This window comes from Hyaena hyaena, unplaced genomic scaffold (assembly GCF_003009895.1).
Source record: "Hyaena hyaena isolate Hyena2069 unplaced genomic scaffold, ASM300989v1 scaffold_157, whole genome shotgun sequence".
Lineage (NCBI taxonomy): Eukaryota > Metazoa > Chordata > Mammalia > Carnivora > Hyaenidae > Hyaena > Hyaena hyaena.
Genome location: NW_024080789.1, coordinates 776,168 through 794,639, shown reverse-complemented (window position 1 = coordinate 794,639; position 18,472 = coordinate 776,168). Strand labels below are relative to the sequence as shown.

General features: G+C 53.6%; 1 protein-coding gene across 4 annotated transcripts in view; it reads right to left on the bottom strand.

Annotated features, from left to right (window-relative positions):
- The window catches only part of TNIP1 (TNFAIP3 interacting protein 1), a 52,250-nt gene that overhangs the window by 22,819 nt on the left and 10,959 nt on the right, over window positions 1-18,472 (bottom strand). For 2 of the 4 annotated variants that reach the window (XM_039239446.1, XM_039239445.1), the window contains exons 2-6: window positions 7,770-7,941; window positions 6,549-6,683; window positions 5,187-5,272; window positions 3,726-3,809; window positions 1,149-1,340 (exon numbers count right to left, since the gene is read on the bottom strand). In XM_039239446.1, coding sequence (XP_039095377.1) covers window positions 1,149-1,340; window positions 3,726-3,809; window positions 5,187-5,272; window positions 6,549-6,683; window positions 7,770-7,905 — 633 coding nt within the window. In that variant the 5' untranslated portion in view covers window positions 7,906-7,941. The remainder of the gene's footprint in view (window positions 1-1,148; window positions 1,341-3,725; window positions 3,810-5,186; window positions 5,273-6,548; window positions 6,684-7,769; window positions 7,942-18,472) is intronic. The other 2 variants (XM_039239449.1, XM_039239448.1) reach the window with 2 other exon arrangements.

Here is an 18,472-nt window from a genome sequence, read left to right as displayed (position 1 = left end):
CCCTCTCCCCCCTCTCCCCACCGAGTCCTCTGACCCTCACCTCTCTCCTCACACCTGTCTCCAGCCTGGACGCCCCTCTTGCCCGTCAACCCAGCCCTTCCCAAGGTGACACCCGGTAGACGTCCGCCCCCCCTCTCCCCCATCAACTGGAATATCTCTAATGTCTGCTGACACGAACAGGACCACAGATCAGTAAGTGGCCAGTGGCTGGCATGGTCTAGGAGGGAGGGAGGAGACTTCAAGTTATGCCTTGTCACTAAGGTGTCGGGCGCTCAGGTCCTCTCCAAGCCTCAGTTTTGCCATCTGTGAACCCTTCCCTACCCAGGCCCCTGAGGCTATGGTCCCCTGCCCGGTATGAATGACCAATCACCACGAAACCCCAACAGTGCCCACGTGCCATGTATGAGGTTGCCCGGGGCGCCTCGTTAATACAGCCATCCCACGACGGAAGCATCCCCAACTCCATGTTACCTACAGGGACAGTGCGGGGCAGAGACGACAAGTGACCTGTCCATGGTCATACAGCAAAAAAAAAAAGTCCCTGCTGGCACCAAGGGCCATTCTGTCCCAAGGGCAGGGCTGGCCTGGCCTAGGAAGGAGATCTGACTTCACTGCCATGGCACAGGGAAGGTTGTGAAAGAAAGCCCCCCAGTGGGGAGAGGCAGGTTAGGATGATGGTTAAGAGCATGGCATTTGGAACATGACAGACTGAGGTTTGAATCAACGGTATCATCCACCGACTGGGGGACCTTAGGCAAAATAATCATCCCCCCCCGCCACCGAAGTACCACCACAGGGGGGAGGGGCAATAACATACAGGCCGGCCTTTGTTCCTCCCCCCACCCAACGTGTGAAGACCAGAGGTGGGGCTGCGGCAAACCTGCCCACATCCCCACCCCGAGGGTATCCCCAACCATGGCATTTGCATTGCCCACCCACATTTTCCAATTTCCTTCCTCTTCCTCCTGCCTTCCCACAACTTCCTTACCTTGCTCACCAGCCTGAACAGCAAGCCCAGAGTCAGTCCCCAACATCACCCCCAGACGTGCCCGTAGTACCGTCCGATCCCCATAAGAGCTGGAGGAGGCGGGGGGGGGGCGGGGGGGCACATCTGCCGTCCTGGCAGCCCTCCCACCTGCTGGCCTCACCTGCAGGATGGAGGTGCGCTGCTCGTTCTTGTGCACCTTGGATGCCAGCCGGTTGAACTCGAGGGCCATGCGCCCCAGGTGGGTGAAGAGCTGGCTGTGGTCGGGCTCCTCGGCACACACGCTCAGGGTGGTCTCCAGGCGCTGCAGGTGCAGCATCAAGTTGGTGTCCTCATGGGGCAGGGGGCCCAACTCCTGGCGGGAGGGAAGGGGCACTGATCACTCTGCACCAGGGGCTCAGTAGGCACCACCGACCATTCTCCCTTTGCTTCCCCATTCCTCATGACTCAGTTTCCCCTCTGACCCCAGCTCAGCCCAGGGAAATTCTCTAGTTACGCAGGTTCCCTGTCTGGGGCTGACTCACGGGGCAGGACCCGGGGCTCCCAGGCCACAGGCTGGCTTACCAGCAGCAGAGCCACCTTCCTCCCATACTCCGGGCCTCGCTGAGCGCCTGTGGGTAATCCACTTGTCCACCGGGTCTCAGAATGCTCACCTACTAAGTGTACACACACTCCTTCCTTCCCTTCTACCTCACCGGGTTCTCATGAGGGTGAACTGACTTATGAAAGCGGTAAGCCCAGGAAAGGGGTTGCTTCTTCGGCTCGGGGACTCCTGACCAGGAAGCCATGTAGAGACCAAAACAATCCAACTTCTACCTGTATGTGTGTCTTCTGGGGAATGGTCCAAGAGTTCATCAACTTCTCAGAGGACCCAAGAGTCAAAACAGGTTAAGAACCATTGCTCTAGATAGTTCAAAGAACCCCAATCTAGTAGAGTTTATAAGACACGAAGCACACTTTGGGCAAGACAGTCCAATCTCAGTAACCAATCAGCCTCTCTCTCTCTCTCTCTCTCTCTCTCTCTCTTCTGTCTAGAACATTCTTACCAAAGACAGTGCCTTAGTTACGCCAACACTGTGTCCAAGGATCCTTACTGGCACCTGAGTCCCCACCTTCCCCCTTCCCTTGCCTGAGCCTCCACGCACTAGGCCCTGTGCCTCCTCTGGCTTCGGTCCCCCAGGGTCCTCCCTGCTCATCCTCCCCGGCCCTGCCCACACATCAGCTCCTCGAGCAGCCTCCCCTAAATGTTTATAGGAGTCACGGACGTCAGAGCGATGGGAGCCTCAGGGCTCAGGCTCGGAAACCACAGGATGGGGAGAAGGAACTTGCCCAAAGTTGTCCAGCAAGTCAGTGGCAGAGCCAGGACTGAACTAAGGCTTCCTGGCTCTCAATCCAGTGCTCTCCACATGGAGCTCCCGTGTCTCTGCACTCTGCAGAGCTAGAAACACCCTACCGCCACAACACTGTGTTCAGTGGATGCCTACGTGATGTTGTTAGTACCTTGTTCTAATAGGAGATAATGCTGCTTCTTCAATTCTGCATTCATTCCCCCACTGCCTCTTCCCACAAAGGATCTGAGGTGGTGAATGCTGCTCTAGTTAAGGCTCACAAACTGCTTCATCCCTCTGGTTTCTCCAACCAGTCTGTAAGCTCCCAGGCTGCCTTGTCTTTGCTTGGCACAGACTACGTGCATGGCGGGGCTAAGGAAGAACTTATTAACAAGATGGAAGTATTGGTCCAAGGTCAGAGAGTGAAATACTCTCTGAGCCAGCATCTCAGAGCCTTCAGGCATAGGGCAAGACGGGGGCAAGAGTTTCCAGGAGACAATATACAGACCCTTTCTACTACTCGGACCTGCCTGATATGGTGTAGAGCCACTCATCTCTGAAGGGATGCTAGCGTAAGCTGGATGACCGCTCAATGGGGACCTTGCACTGGGGACTGACACATACAACATGAACTAAAGGGCAACATCTGTCTCCTAGGCCTTGGGGAGATGAGGAAACGGATATCGAGGTGAAGAGTTAGACCACTTACTGTCTTATGACCACCACCCAAAAATCTCAAAGTGGAGAGGGAGGGTGAAGGAGGAAAGGACAGGACTTTAAGACTTTCGAAGAATGTTCCAGACCTTTTGTAATGGTTCTCCAAGAAGTCTGCCATTGTAAGAGAGTGCAGAGGCAGACATAGGTGGGACAAAGGCAGCAAGTGGGGTAAGGTATAGAAAGAGTATGCAGGGTAGACACCCCAGAGCTAGAGGAGAGAGAGAGAGTGTGTGTGTGTGTGTGTGTCTGTGTGTGTGTGTGTGTACGTACACACCTGTAAGCCCTGAGGGGAAGCCTGGGAGGAATAGAGGGCCTGGATAAAAGGATAAATCCCCTGCCTTAAGCTGCTCTGGGCTTCTCTGACCCCCTTCGACTCCACCCAGGCTAGGAGCCCACAGGCCCCAGAGCTGAGTCATAGTGTATAGAGGCACCCGGCAGAAGCAGAGACCAGCAGGGCTGGCAATGTGCCCAGGCTTTCTCAATGGTCGGGTGCCTGAATGGCCTAACTCGGGGAAGTCACCAGCCAGGAATTTGCATATGAGAGCGAGAAGCACCCCTTGCCCTGGCCCCCTTGTGGATCCCCAAGTGAGTCTAGGGAGCCCAAGGGATCTCAGTAGATCCTGTGCCTCTCAGCCAGGGCCGGGTGACTGAAACAGAGAGACGTGGGACCTGCTGGGGACCTGCCGTCCACTCACCACTGTGTTTCTGGCATGGCCACCACTCGCCGGTGGAGAATTTTGCTCCTCGGCGGCGACCACTTCAAATTCAGATGAGGTGCCCTGTGCAGAAAGGGAGTTAGGGACTGCCTGAGCGAAAGACACCTCAGCCCTCCGCTGGGGCCTCGAGACTGAGAGCAGCAATGCATCGGGGCAGCCCCTCTGTGCAGAGGCTAGGCTCACAGGGCAGGTTCACGTGACTTCACGTGAGACCACGGAGAAGGATTCTCAGCAGGTCTGCCCACACCCCACTGTGTGATCTGAGGTCACTTTCCCCTGAGGCCAGTTTCCTCATCTGTAAAACACGGATGTGGGACTAGTGACCTTGCACGGCTAGCACTTTGCAATGGCACTTTCTCTTGAAGGCTATGCACTTTTAAAATGTTCTCACAAACTCCATTATTTCTCAAAGCAACCCACAGAGGGGTCGGAGGGTTATATCCCCTTTGGACGGATGAGGAAATGGAGGGCCTATCGTTAGTTAGTGCAAGGGCAGGGACTGAACCCAAGGGCTGCGAATCCAACACTCCTGCCGTGGCACCAGAGCTGTCTCCTGGGCCAGGTGTCTCCAGCGGGTCGCCCAGAGAACACAGCATTTAGTACGGCCACCACCAAGGCGGTCCTGTGCTGGCCTCGCCAACCCAGTCCCAGAGGTCCCAGAGGAGTGGACCGACCTGCATCAACAAATTTGGAGAGACTTAACAGGATTCACCTAAACCCTCGGGCGGCCAAGGACTTCTCCTGCCTGAGGAGAATGTACTGGTTGCGCAACCAGGGGATATGCTGATAGTCCCCTCAGCCAGGAACTGACTCCGGGATTGCTCCAAAGCCTACTCCTGCTTTCCCTCGTCCCGGGAACAGGCAGATGGGTGGAAGGACCTCCACACTCAGCTTCGGCTGAGCCTCGCGGCCTCTCAGAACCCAGCTCTGGATCTCAGCCCTGCTCTAGAAAGTCTCCCTTTCACCTCCATTTCCTCAGAAACACTCTTCTCTCTCTGGACCTCATCTATGGCCTGAAGACACTAACCAATATGACCACTTGGCTCCCTTCCAGGCCTGGGGATACCAAGAAAAGCTTCTCAAGGCAAATCTGGAGAAGACACTTTCTGGGCCCCCTTGGAGGATGTGAGTTCCACGTCACATCCATCTGTCTTCCCGGCACTGTGCCCGTCAGCACACACTTGGCATGATGCAACTCAGTAAGTGAGAGGGATGCCCCGTGCATACCAATGTCTTCCTGATAAGTTTTAACTGTGACCTTTGTTTGAAAAGGGGGAAATCAAGGCCTCAGAGAGACAGAGATCAACGCGCCCAAGATCACCTAGCAAGTCAGACCCCAAGTTCCTTGGCTTCAACCCTCTCTCTCATCAAGTTTTTGTATCTGCCAATAAGCCCTTGAGGTCTGGGCAACTTTCAGCCATGACTCCAAATGTAACTTACACTGGATGGAGGTTTTTGGCCTGGCTCTGGCTTGCTGCTGGCGTGTGCAGGGTCAGCAGAGGATGCTGGGACATCTGCATCCTTCCCTGGAGAATTGAGAATACATGAATAAGCAGGAGGAAAAGGGGGAAAGTCCAGACACCATTCCCTTGAGGACAGCCCCAGCCAGAAGAGTTCTATGTGAGTCTGGGAAAATGAGCGGTGGTCCCACCAGGGCCAGGTACCCTGGGAAAATGACTAGAATGATGGGGACAGAACCTGGGCACAGAGACCATCTTCTTTGGACTTGCTGGGAAAATCCCAAGGTGGCCCATTGCTCCTCACTACCCTGGACCTGCCTCAATGATAACAAGGTTGACATTTTCCAATTAACAAAGTATTTTTACATTTGTCATCTCAGCCAATTCTCATGACAGCTCTGGATCTCCATGTTAAAGAAAGGAGACTAAGGCATGGGAAGGTCACCAGGTGGCCCAGTCACACAGCCAGCAACTGCACATCTCACTCAGGGCATGGGCCTGGCACCAAGCTGGGACTCAGCAATCACTGCCGAGCAGACAAGCAGAGGCTGGAAATGCCTAATGATGGCAGCACAGTGGACTCTGGGATCATCACTCTCCTCTATCTGGCCATTCAGCAAATGTAACCAGGGCCAAGGGAAGGCTGGCACACTGGCCTAGGCAAAGACCGTAGGTGGGCGGCAGCACAAGGCACTTGAGCCCCAGAGTGGGGACCCTTTCTTCCCTTGCCCCAGACCTTGCCCTGTACTCAGAGGCATGCCGAGGAACACGTGGTGACCACACGGGGGACTGCAACCCTTCCTCGCGTCGACACGCTCCTTTAATAAGCAGAGTGTGTACCTTACATCTCAAGTACACTGCAGCAAGCTAACCGGAAATCCAGATTCTTCTGTGGGCCTCAGCTGCCCCAGTGGTAAGTGGAAAAGTGGGACCAGACCAGGGAGCTTTTGATTCACGTGCCAACTCTGAGTGACCCGAAGTAGCTGCCTGGAACGCTAGGCCTGGCACACAGTAGCTGCTCATTAAGTATCTGCTGACTAAATACACTGATAGAGATTGAGGCCACCTCTCAGGTGCAGTGGGTTGTGATCCGTCACTCATGTCTGCCACAGCCTCGGGAGTGCTGAGTCACCAGCTATTTTTGCACAGAATTGTTCTAAAGTCCCTTCCAAGTCTGACCTTCTGAGGGACGCTGCAGACAAAACATGAGTAGGATATGGTCTGGGGCCTAAGGACAAGTGGAGGAAAAGTGGGATTCTGAACTAGGGGGGAGGCCACGACTAAGGGTCTAGAGACGCAGGAGTCTGTTGAGAGGCAGAAGCCAGCCCAGGCCCCCTTGTACCTGTGAGCTCAGCCAGGTGGTCAAAGGAGGCCATCGAGGGAGACGGCGGTGGGAGCAGCTCGCTGTCCTTGACCAGCTCCTCTGCCTTCTGCCGTAGCCTGGACGCTTCCATCTGGGACTCTTCCAAAAGCTCCCCTGGGGAGATGACTGGGACAGCAGGGGCAAAGGAGTTACTCAGCTTGGTGCACTGGCTCCACAGGCCCCACGCCCCTGAGCCTGCCTCTGCGTAGCTTCTGACGCTGCAGGTCCGGGGCTGCATCCCCACCATCGCCTCGTGGGCGGAATATGACACACCTCATTCCAGCCGCCAGGCATAAATGGGCCAGGTCAAGACGGGGCCTCACAATCAGGGAAACAGGGTAGAGGGGAATCGAGAACAAACTCCTGACCTCCTGCCCCAGCCAAGCCATTCCTGGCCAGGGGCTCTCTTGGGCCACCCATCATGGTACCTGGGGCTACCAGTAGGGGCTGCCCACAGGGAGGAGGCCCTTGATAATACCGCTACCCCTCTGGGCCTCAGTTTTCCTTCTCCTACAAGTGGAGAATGGGAAACTCCACTCCCCCTTCCCTAATCTGCCATTCCAAGCAGAGATCTGGCAAGCAAGGATTCAGCATTTAGAAAATCGGGGGCCTGGGCTCACCCCCAAACAGAGAAGACAGCAGCAAAGCAAAGGAAGAGTTTTAGGAGTGTGTAGGAAAGACACCCCTCTGGACAGGGTACCAGTGAATCCTTCACATGATTGTTTCAGTCATCAAGGGTAAGCAGACTTGCTCCAAGCAAGGGGGACAGCTCGAGCAAAAGCCAGGAGAAGAGAAATCCAGGGACCTCTTCCCGCTTTGCTTCAGGCCAAGCTCAGCTCCCTGCTCCAACACTTGGGGACCGTGCCCTCGTCGCCCCCTGGTAATGCCAGCCCTCCTGATTCTGGTGCTTCTGGAAGACGAGGCCATTCTGTTTCCATGTCCCCAAGTTGGGCCCTCCAGCTCCTCCCCTCTAGGTCCCTCAGGTATTCTGAGTCCCGTCATCATGGATCTGGGGTGCAGGGGAATCAGGGCTGGGAATGCTGCCATCGTGCCACCACAGTGTACAAAGACACAGCCGTGGGACAGGAGCCAATGCGGGGCTGGGAGGCACAGAGGGACAACTTGGGTGGAGGCATATGCCAGCTGGCACTGCAGGCAGCAGGGAGGAGGCGTGCAGGGAGAGCGCAGGGTCTGTTTTACCTAACATCTTTATCCCTTGCATTTTTTCCTTCAGTCGGGAATTCTCCTCCACTAGGCGCTCAAAAGCTGCGGAAGCCTCTCCTGGAGGCGCGCCGCCCCCAGGGTCGTAGATCCGGTATGGTCCTCTCCCTTCCATGAGGGTGGCGCCACCCCTGCCGTGGTGCCCGCCTGGCTGTAAGGACAACAGCAGTATATCAGGGGGCGGGCCAGGCCACCGAGGCATCCCGGGCAATCGATGCCCCGAGAAGGCAGTCCCCATAACCCAGAAGAGAACACAGCACTTGAGGCTGGTCCGGCCACAGTTCAGCAGCGCAGGACGGTCACCTCCTTTGATCTGGATGCTGTGTCTCTATTAAGAGACAACCAAGAGTGCCATCAGTTCCTTGGGGCAGCCTCGCTGCACTGCTGGTTCATTTGGAATAGTAATCCCCCGTGGAGTCCGAGAGAGAGCAGAGGACTTGGGAGTCAAAAAGCCTGAGTTCACGTCCCATCAGCGGGGTCCAGAAGGACAGGGACCCTGCATCATGGCAGCACCAGGGCCCAGCTCGGTATAGCTATCAAGTGAATGCCCGGTGGACATTCAAGGACTGAACAAATGGTCGAGCCATTAGCTCACTGCGGGATCGTGGGCAGTCCCCTCCCCTCTCTGAGGGGAAATGAGAGTCTTGCACTAAATCAGTGATCTTTACAGTAAAGCGAATGGGCCCTCAGGAATAAGCAAGTCAATCCAATCCAAAGGTTCATTCATATGTTAGCTTTTCTAAAAGAAAGAGGAAGAAACCCTGACTAATACTTAATACACTACATTGACACTGTCGCCCTCTTCCTGCACTCTCATATCATGCGTGGTCTGCCCCTTGCAGTTCTAATGAACACATAAATTTTCCTGCAAACTGCTATCTACTTGTGCAACAAGGGTTTTGTGTCAATCTGTTCAAGTTCATCTGCTTCATCTGCTTTATTTCGTTTGAAACTGCCCTGCAAAGTGATTTCTGAATCCCAGTTCTGTAACTTAGCAGAGAAACTTCTTCCTTCCTTCCATTCATTCATTCAGCAGTTATTAACTGAGCATCTACTCTGTGCTAGGTACCAGTCTGGGTGCTGGGAAATTATCAACAAATAGACAAAAAATCCTTCAGAGAGCTCATATTCTGGTGGTCAAGATACATAGACAGCTAGATGATAGGCAGATAAACATGGTATTAGGGATAATTAAAACATCTATGGACAGGGGCACCTGGGTGGCTCAGTCGGTCAAGCATTGCACTTCAGCTCGGGTTATGATCTCACGGTCTGTGAGTTCAAGCCCCGCATCCGGCACTGTGCTGACAGCTCAGAGCCTGGGTCCTGCTTCGGATTCTGTGTCTCCCTCTCTCTCTGCCCCTCCCTTGCCCGTGCTCTGTCCTTCTCTCTCTCTCTCAAAAATAAACATTAAAAAAAAATAAAAAAGCAAAAACAAAAAACATCTATGGACAACAGTTAAGCAGGGAAGTATGAGGCAGGGACCTTACTTTTAAGTAGAATTGTCAGGAAAGACCTCACAGAGGAGGAGGCCTTTTAGCAAAGACCTAAAGGAGGTGAGGGAACTAGCCATGTGGGTATCTGAGGGAAGAATATTCTAGGCAGAGAGAATAGTTAAGTACAAAGGTACTGAGGCTGAAAAACCTGCAAAGGGCTTGCTACCAAGAAAGAGCTCCAAAGGGCTCGCTCCACTGGTGACCTCAGAAGGAGTTGGGGCCCCAAAACCTCCTTCCCAAGATCATCACACCCCAGGGCAGGAATCCTCAAAGGCCCTTTGAGCGCCCATACAGGGCTCACTGAAAGGAAAGACTGAACAAGGGCTAATAACGACAGCCCCAATCATTCATCATCTACTCGCCAAGCACTGCATTTACTGCTTTGGGTGCATTATCTCAGGCAAGCTGTGCAGCAACCCTAAGATAAAAGCTAAATTATCCTCATTGCATAAGGGAGGCTCCGGGAGGCTAAGTACCGCAGCCAGGATTACACGGCCAGGCCAGCACGTGAGAGTCAAGATGCAAACCCAGCCCTGCCAAGGAAAATGAGCTAAATTAACCCCCTGCTACACTGGCTCCACTCTCCCATTTAAGACTGAGGCCCAAGGGGCTGACAGCCAGTTCCAGCCTATGGCGTAACACCTGCCCAGCTATCAGGTGCCCTCTGGGCTGTTTCCCCTGTCTTGCAGCACAAGAAGTAACAAGCATTTTGACCAGAGGGTCCATATCACCAATGACATGGGCCAGGAAGAAAACGAGAGTTCTGGTGAGTAGGACCCCTCCCCCAAAGACTGACAAACAGAAGATGAACATGTACTTCGAGAGGCACCCACGCCCTGCTGGGCCCCACAGATGCAAAGGACAGCTGCCCACACACCCAACATTAAAGTCATCACTGAGTTTAGGGGGGACTTGTTTTCAACGTGAAAGGTCAGAGTTACACAGCAGAGCATTAAAACACTGAAGTGTTCACCGAGCTACGAGACAGTGTGGGGAAGGCACTTAGCACAGTGACTGGTGTCTAGCAAGGTGCTCAAAAATGCTGGTAGACATGGTGGGGGAGTCCTTCTTCTGTGCTCCCCACTTGCCTCGTGTGCCTCTCCAGCAAAAACACTTACCACCCAGTATGCAACGCAGGTGACTGGTGTAAGCATTTGTGCATTTGACTGAGGACTTCCTGGAGGCAGGGCATGCTCTACTCACCTATCACCAGCACAGGTCTGGCACCTGAAGGTGGGCCATGACTGAGAGCTGAAGAGAGCTCACAAGTGGGAGGACTGAAGGCTTGGAAGAGGCCTGTAGCCACCTTTGGTGATAAGCGACCCTGTGTGTCCTGGGTCCCGCTCACCACTCTGCGCTCACCCTAAACAGAACTCACAGCTGCCGTTCCGTGATGAGTTGGGTAAGTTTTTCACTCCACATCTGGCTTGCCCAGTAGACCAGCTCTGTAAGAGTAGGGGTCGAGTCCACCTTGTACCTTCAGAGTGGTCCATGATAGAGCCTCGGTAAGTGTCTCATCAGAGCAGAGGAAGCCTATCCCCTGCCTCTGCCTCCTGAGAAGCCAACTGAAAACATCCCGAGAGCCCGGCTGTGTCCCACCACCGGCCAGCGGTACCCTGGACAGCCACATACTTCTGAGACCAGGGCTGGCCCAACCGTGCTCCCTCAGAGATGCCCGGATGTCAGGCCAAGCGACAGAGCAGGATGTGGGATATGGGAACTGAAACCGCATCTCCGTGTCCTCCAAACCGCGTGACACTCGGGCTCTCCCTCGGTACTGGGGAGCCGGCACGGAAGAGGTTCAGGGAAGCCAAGGGAGGGGCAAGCAGGGCTACTCTCCCCGACTCCAGCCTCACCGGCAGCGCCCAGCGGGCAGGCAGCGAACGGGCTGCCGGGCAGGAGGCCAACGGAGCCCACGCGCAACAGCCTGAAGTGAGAAAACCCTCTCTGGAGATGAGGGGAGCCACTCAGGGGAGGGCCTGGACTTCTGGAGGGAAGAAACGCAGTAAGAGAATTAGGGAATTTCCACATCCTGCTGACCTCATGCCCTGATGGTCACCGGCAGTTCCAGGGTGACTGCCGGGCGGACGGGAACTCTCCTCCTGTCACTGTGGTTTCTGTAAAGAGGGGAATCATTCCCAGAATGACGGAGCTGGAAGGGAATCTCCAAGGTGAATGGGATGACCCGTTACCAGGCACCCGGGGGGCCTCTGAGGGAGGCGCTGCACCCCTCTCCTGTCTCCCACGGGCAGCTCCTCTTCCCTGGTCCCGGACCGCAGAGTGCATGTGGAGGGGCAAGGAAGTGGGACCCCAGCCCTTGCGTGGGGCAGCACCAGGGGCCAGCGCCAAGGCTGCCTGGACATCGGCTCACCTGACTCCCTCATGGTGTGAGGACAGCGAGTCAGCACCCAGAACACAAAGACCAAGGTCACCCAGCAAGATGGAGCTGGAACGAGAAGGCCCTTGCTCTCTCCCGAGGCTGCCTGCTGCCCTGGCCCTCCATGGCCCTCCACTTCTGCTTTGCGCTAAGATCCCCCTGCAAAGCAGAGGCCCTGCCCCACGCTCTTACAGGACCCGGCAGAGGCTCTGCCCCACGCTGGTACGGGACCTGGCGCAATCCATGTCCATCCGGGGCCTGGTGTCAGCAGCTACAGAAGAGCAAGCGCCACACCAGCAGTGCGACACCGATCACCCCCACCCCGCCAATTCCAAACACAGAAACAGCTGGTGATGAAGTGGCAGCTGCGCACACCTTCCTCCTAAACGAGAGCTCAGCTGAGGGGTGGCCAGGGCTCCCACAGCTGGCCCCAGTGGCCTGGGGGTACCCGCTGGGGGTGCCAGAAGGTCCCGTCTGGGCACAGACAAGGGCCTCGGCAGTCGGGAGGCCAGGCGGCAACCATAAAGTGTGAGGATGAAATCATGCTGTTGAACCTGAAGCTGCCAACAGCCCCAAAGAGGAGGACATGGCGTGACAAGGTGAAAGGAGAGCAACCGAGTGGGTGTGGTGCGGGGTGGAGTGGGGGGGGGGGGTGCAGAAGTGTGGGCTCAAATCACAGCCTCCATCTGAGAAGAAAAGAACTGAAAGAGGTTGGACTTGGAATTGAACTTGCATTCCAGCTCTGGCACTCAATGTTCTTCCCCGTTTGAGACTGTCTTGTGATGAGCCACATACTGGTGTGGGGAGGGGGCGCGCAGGCCCTTCAAATGACGTGGGCTTGCATAACCTGTAACATCTGCAGGACACCTAGGAGTTCCTCGGGCTTTGTTTTTCCATCCGATTGTCACAACAGCCTTGGGAAGATGACAGGGCTGGTGTCTGTTTGCCAGACGAGGAAACTGAGACCCACTTGGAAACTTTCATAAGCTCAATCTAAGGCTGCTGGGCTGTACACGTAGGCTCGGGGAAGTGACGTTCTCCCCACCCCCGAGGGAAAAGCCAGAGTGGATCTCTGGTCCTGGGAGTCAGGAGGTCCCAGTAGCCAACGGCCACCTCCCCATGCAGAGGCAGGGGCTCCCAGGGATGCCAGTTGGGGGGGGGGCGGTGCCAGAGGGCTGAAGGGAAGGGGTCTGTAAGAAAGAAGGCACAGGACAGAGAGTCCAGAAGGTGCTAGCATCTACTCTGCTGCCCACATTCATGGCCATCGGCAAGCCTATCCCCTCTCTGCACGCTGGTTCCTCGTGCAGACAGAGGAGCCGGGACTAGAAAACAACTGGGTGGTGTTGCAGGGCTGGCCTAAGGATCAACTGAACCCCAAGCCCCGGGAGCCAGCAGCAAGGCAAGGAAAGAGAGGGGACCCAACACCCTGGATGTAGCATAGCCATGGAGTCAGGAAGAAAGGGTCCTGACACGGGGTCCAGGGTGGTGCAGGTGAGGCACACAGCATGCAACACTCAAAGGGGTGCTCAAGTGCAAGCAGGGGACCCGGAGCAGGAGACTGCCCCCCTCAGGTGCTGCACCAGGGGGCCTCACCTGTGCTGGCCCCTCCTGAGTCCCCGCTCTGTCTACCCCTGCAGGCCGTGTGCCTTTTCTGAGTCTCAGCTACTTCTGCTGCCCAACAGGAATAACAAGAGAACCTACCTGCTGTCAGATTAAAGACATTAAATGCAACAATATGTGCACAGTTGGAAGGGAGCTCTCACTTTCTACTTCATACTTCCTGATTACTTGATTTACTCAACAGGAAACATTCATTTTATAATAAAATTTCCAAAGTAATAATGATGTGTGTATAGCACCTAGTTAAGTGCCCGCACGCAGTGGGTTCTTAGTAAAAGGTTGGGACAGCCCCATAACTCTGCCCCACTGATTTAGGGCCAAGTCTCCTCCACTCCCATTCACTCCCCCTTTTAACGGAGTTTTTAGATTCCTCTGCTGGCTCAGTAAGCTAGGTTGTGACACCCACTTCGTTTCTGGTAACTGCAAAAAAAAAAAAAAAAAATCGTTGAGCAGGGACACTGGTATAACCATGGCTAATGGAGACGCAGCTCCGAAAAGCCGATGGTGCCACACTCACGAAAGACTGGGAAACATCTGAGCCTCCCTTTCCTCAACTGTAAATGGGAATATCCTGCAATTCCCACCCCCACCCCCCCGGGATGAAAGGAAGTCATAAAAGCACCTTGGAAACTAAAGCAAAACTCTCTTTGTGTTCATACTTTATGATGATCTCCAGTCCTCCCCACCCAGTTCACCATCAGGCAAACTATGGACCCGGGGCCATCCATCAAAGAGCAGGCCGTGCCCTCTTGACAACTGTTGGCGAAGACGCAGCACCTACTTTAGAAGGCGTGTACTCGGGAGCACACCCTGGCGTCAGTGAGGACTTACATGGTCTTTGCAACAATTCAGTAATAAAGAGGCTGCAGGCGTAGCACGTAAAACAAGGAACCAGGCCCAGAAGTCATGGGATCTAGGCAGCGTCCACCAGAGCAAACATCTTCCCCTCGCTGGGCTTCGGTTTCCGAAAAGGAGGGGCTTGTATCTGTCACACTAGCAATAACGTAAGGGATTGACCAGACAATCTGTAAGGTCCCTTCTAGTTTTGACATTCCAGGACTTACAAGTTATGGTCACCCCTTTCTGTAACCTTCTGACCTTGAAAGGCTGCTCTCCTCGGCTCCAAGCCCTCCTAATACGCAAGTGGATTTCCCTGATCCAAGAGTCTTCCAAAAAAAGTGCTATCAGGGTGCCTCTGCCGCCCCCCAAAGCAGTCAGAAAGCCCCAAATGATGTCTGCAGCCCTTCGCCGGGTCCTCCCCGCCTCCCTAGCACGCACCCAGGCTCTAGCCCAGGTGTGTCCCCCACATCTCCTCTGTGTCCTTCTTCTTCCCGCCCCTGTGCTGCCTCACCCGCAGAGGGAGCCCCACTGGCTCCACTCAGCCTCCCAGACGCAGGCGCCCCATCATGAGCCTGGGGACAAGACTGTGGACTAGAACCATCAGCTGGCTGGAAGCCCTGCAAAAGGAGGAGAAGGAGCATCTGACGCAAGCTGGGGAGGCCCTGGCAGTTAAGTGCTACCAGATGGCAGGCACTGGGTGCGGCATTATGCACACTGCTTCATTTTCTTCTCACCATAGAGAAGAAAAGGATCCCTGCTTTCCAGCAAGGAAACCAAGCCTCTCAGCTAGATAGTGCTATCTCTATTTTTCAGATAAGGAAGCCAACTCAGAGAGTTTAAGTCACTTGCCTAAAAACACACAGCTGGTGAGTGGCAGAACAAATAATCCAGGCTCAATCTGTCAGACTCCAATACTGGGTGCCCGTTCCACTGGCCTGCACCACCTGGGAGACCACGCGCTGAAGCACAGTGTGGGGGAGGAAAGCAGTCCTGCTGTCTGGCTATGTGGAACACGCTCCCAAGTTCCCAGCACCCGCCTCTATGCACCTCTAATTTCATATACAACCAGGTCCCAGTCTGCCCTTGATCACATGCAGTCACCATGGCTTAGAATCTCAGGCTGGAAGGAACCTCAGGGGAAATTCAGTCCTGTATTTATCCAGTCCCCAGAGGAGCCAAGGGACTCCGGATGACCATCTTATTGATCCAACTTCCTCCCTAAGTACACTCCCTGGATAACCAACACTGGCTGTGGTTAGACTACTACTAGCTCTACTTCTACCTGCCTTACTCTGCCCTCAAGGATCCTCTAGAATAAGGAACAAGATGCCATTCTTCTCCAGTTCTGCCCTGAAGAGATTTGGAACCTGCAGCATTCTCTCAAAGCTGAATGGACCCTGTTCCCTGTGCTATTCCTTGAGGAATTGGCTTCTAAACCCCTCCCTATGCACCCCCCTCAACCCTCTACCCCTACCCTATCCATAGCTGGTTCTGAAATTGGACACACTTCAGGTATGGTTTCCCTGACCAAACAGAGGAACTTTCACCTCCACTTTTTTAAGTATTATGTTTCTCTTGATACAGCCTTTTATACAATTGTTTTTCTTATAGCTGGGTCACCTACAGCAAGGAATGTTGTTTCTCAATGATGTCAACACCTATTTGTAAGCCTGATTAGCTGAGAACAAGTTCTCTTATAGAAAAGTACGCTTGAGGTTTCAATCTACAGGGCCAGAGGTATCTGACTACATCTGTAATCCTCTATCTAAGAATCTTGAAATGTTTGCGTCACTGCCCACAGAAGCTGGACAGAAATGTGCACTGTCAACATGCTTTGTAACAGCGGAATGTCCTAAATGTCCACCAGGGAGGCACTGATTTTATAAACCCAGGTGCATTCACTCACTGGAATACTATGGAGTCATCGAAAAGAACAGGGCAAACTGATCCGCAATGACATCAAAAGATGTCCATAAAATATCGTTAGGGATAAAAGCAAAGTACCATAGGATACTATTTTTGTATTTCTTTTTAAAGTTTATTTATCTTTTTTAGTAATTCCTACACCCAATGTGGGGCTCCAACCTACAACCCTGAGATCAAGAGAGCCTGTGATCAAGAGTTGTATGTTCTTCTGACTGAGCCAGCCAGGCACTCCAGTATACTACTTAAAAAAACACACACGCACAACTGCATGTGTGTCTATATGTACATACATGCACATGTACGTACACAGACACGTCTGTACATGTATACACACATGTCTATACACGTATGTGTGCATAAAATCTCAAATTCACATAGAAAAAGGTTTGGAAAGATACACACCAAACTGCTACTAGTAGACAGCTCTAGAGAGGGACTTGGCATAGGGACTAGAAACAATAGAAACTTTTATCTCACCTATAACACTGAAACTCTTTTCAAGGGAAATCTAGTCCTGTTCTGTTTGAAAAATGAATTTAAAAATACAGTCGGGGAGTGCCTGGGCGGCTCAGTGGGTTGAGTGTCTGACTCTTGATTTCGGCTCAGGTCATGATCCCAGGATCATGGGATCGAGCCCCGCATCAGGCTCTGTGCTGAGTGTGGAGCCTGCTTAGGATTCTCTCTCTCTCTTTCTCTCTCTCTCTCCTCTGCCCTTCCCCCGCACATATGTATGCAGGCTCTCTCTATATATAAAAAATAAAAATAGAGTGGGAATAGGGGCAGGGGAGAAGGAGAGAGAAGAAATCTTTCATTTTTTACTTTATACCTTTTATATTGCTTGAGTTCGGGAGGGGGGGTTCCTCCAATGAAAATATTATCATAACTTTTTTCAAGGGATATTTTAAAATAAGTTTTAAAAATTTAAGTGTCTTGGGGCACCTGGGTGGCTCAGTCAGTTGAGCGTACAACTTCGGCACAGGTCATGATCCCATGGTTCATGAGTTCAAGCCTCCAATCGGGCTCTCTGCTGTCAGCACAGAGCCCACTTTGGATCCTCTCTCTCAAAAATAAATAAACATTAAAAAAATTTTTTTAATGTGTCTGACAAGGTCAGAACAATAGGGAAGGCCCATTCTTCTGGCACAAATGAGGCCTGGAGGACAGCGTGCAGGGCTGAGAGCTCATTCTGCACTGCTTTCCATGCACAGACAAAGCTATAGAGATTTGATCACCGATAGGGAGGAAAATTCCGGGAGCAAGCTTTCCAGTCAGGGAAGTCCGTGCATGGAGAGCTGGCAACTGTAGAGAAGGAGAGTTTCAACCTGGAAGCTACCAGAAAGGATCTGGCTTCAGGAAGGCCAGGGCCGACCTTGAGGTGACAAAGGTGGGAAGAGAAGCAGCAGACTTTGGAGAACCACCCTCAGCTGGGAACAGTGCAAGGCTCCCTGCCCACTGCCTGTGGGTCCTCACGCTAGGGACACCTGCTTTGCCGGAGAGGAGGCAGAGTCCAGAGAGGTGCAGGGCTTGGCTCAAGGCCACACGATTGCCAAAGGACGAAGCAGAACCCACACCTGATCATCACATCACTGGTGCCACCCTGTACTCCTCGCTGCCAAAAGCATCCTAAGAAGGGGTGAGAGAGCAGCCCCAGCAACCCCAGCTCATCTTCCTTCTACCCTGTGCATGCCTCCTCTCAGCTCCTGGGACCCACAGGTCCCCACACTCTGCGCCTAGAAGCTGGCTTCCATCCCGGCAGCTGGGAACCTCACTTAGCCCAGAAGGAGTGCCTCAACTATCAGCCATGGGATCAAGGGGCACTAGGTCCACCCTTGGACAAAAGGCACTAGGCTCTTCTTCTGTCTCCCAGTCCCCAGTATGCCCAAAGCTGGTGAGCCAATGAAGGCTTTCTCCAACCTCGTAACTACCCCTCCAAAGGGAAAGAGGAAAACCTTTCAGAATTTCCCTTCTTGGGGGCGCCTGGGTAGCTCAGTCAGTGAAGCATCCGACTTTGACTCAGGTTATGATTTCATGGCGTGTGCGTTCGAACCCCATGTCAGGCTCTGTGCTGACAGCTCAGAGACTGGAGCCTGCTTCTGATTCTGTGTCTCCCTCTCTCTCTCTGCCTCTCCCTTGCTTGTGCTCTCTCTCTCTCTCAAAAAAAAAAAAAAAAAAAAAAAGAATTCCTCTTCTCTACATATAGTGGAAGGAGGACTCACAGCTTGGCTCAGCTCCTTGCTAGGTGACCCTGAGCATACCACCCTCGTTCCTCCCCATGTAAATGCTGGGAGGACCAACTAGAAACCCAGAGTTCTCTGTTGACCTTAAAGTGCAACCCCAGCAGAAGCCATAGTGACTAGGAAGGGGACAGCTGGACAGGGGTGAGACCACTCCAATAAGAGCCAAAGGACATGCCCCTTGTCCCC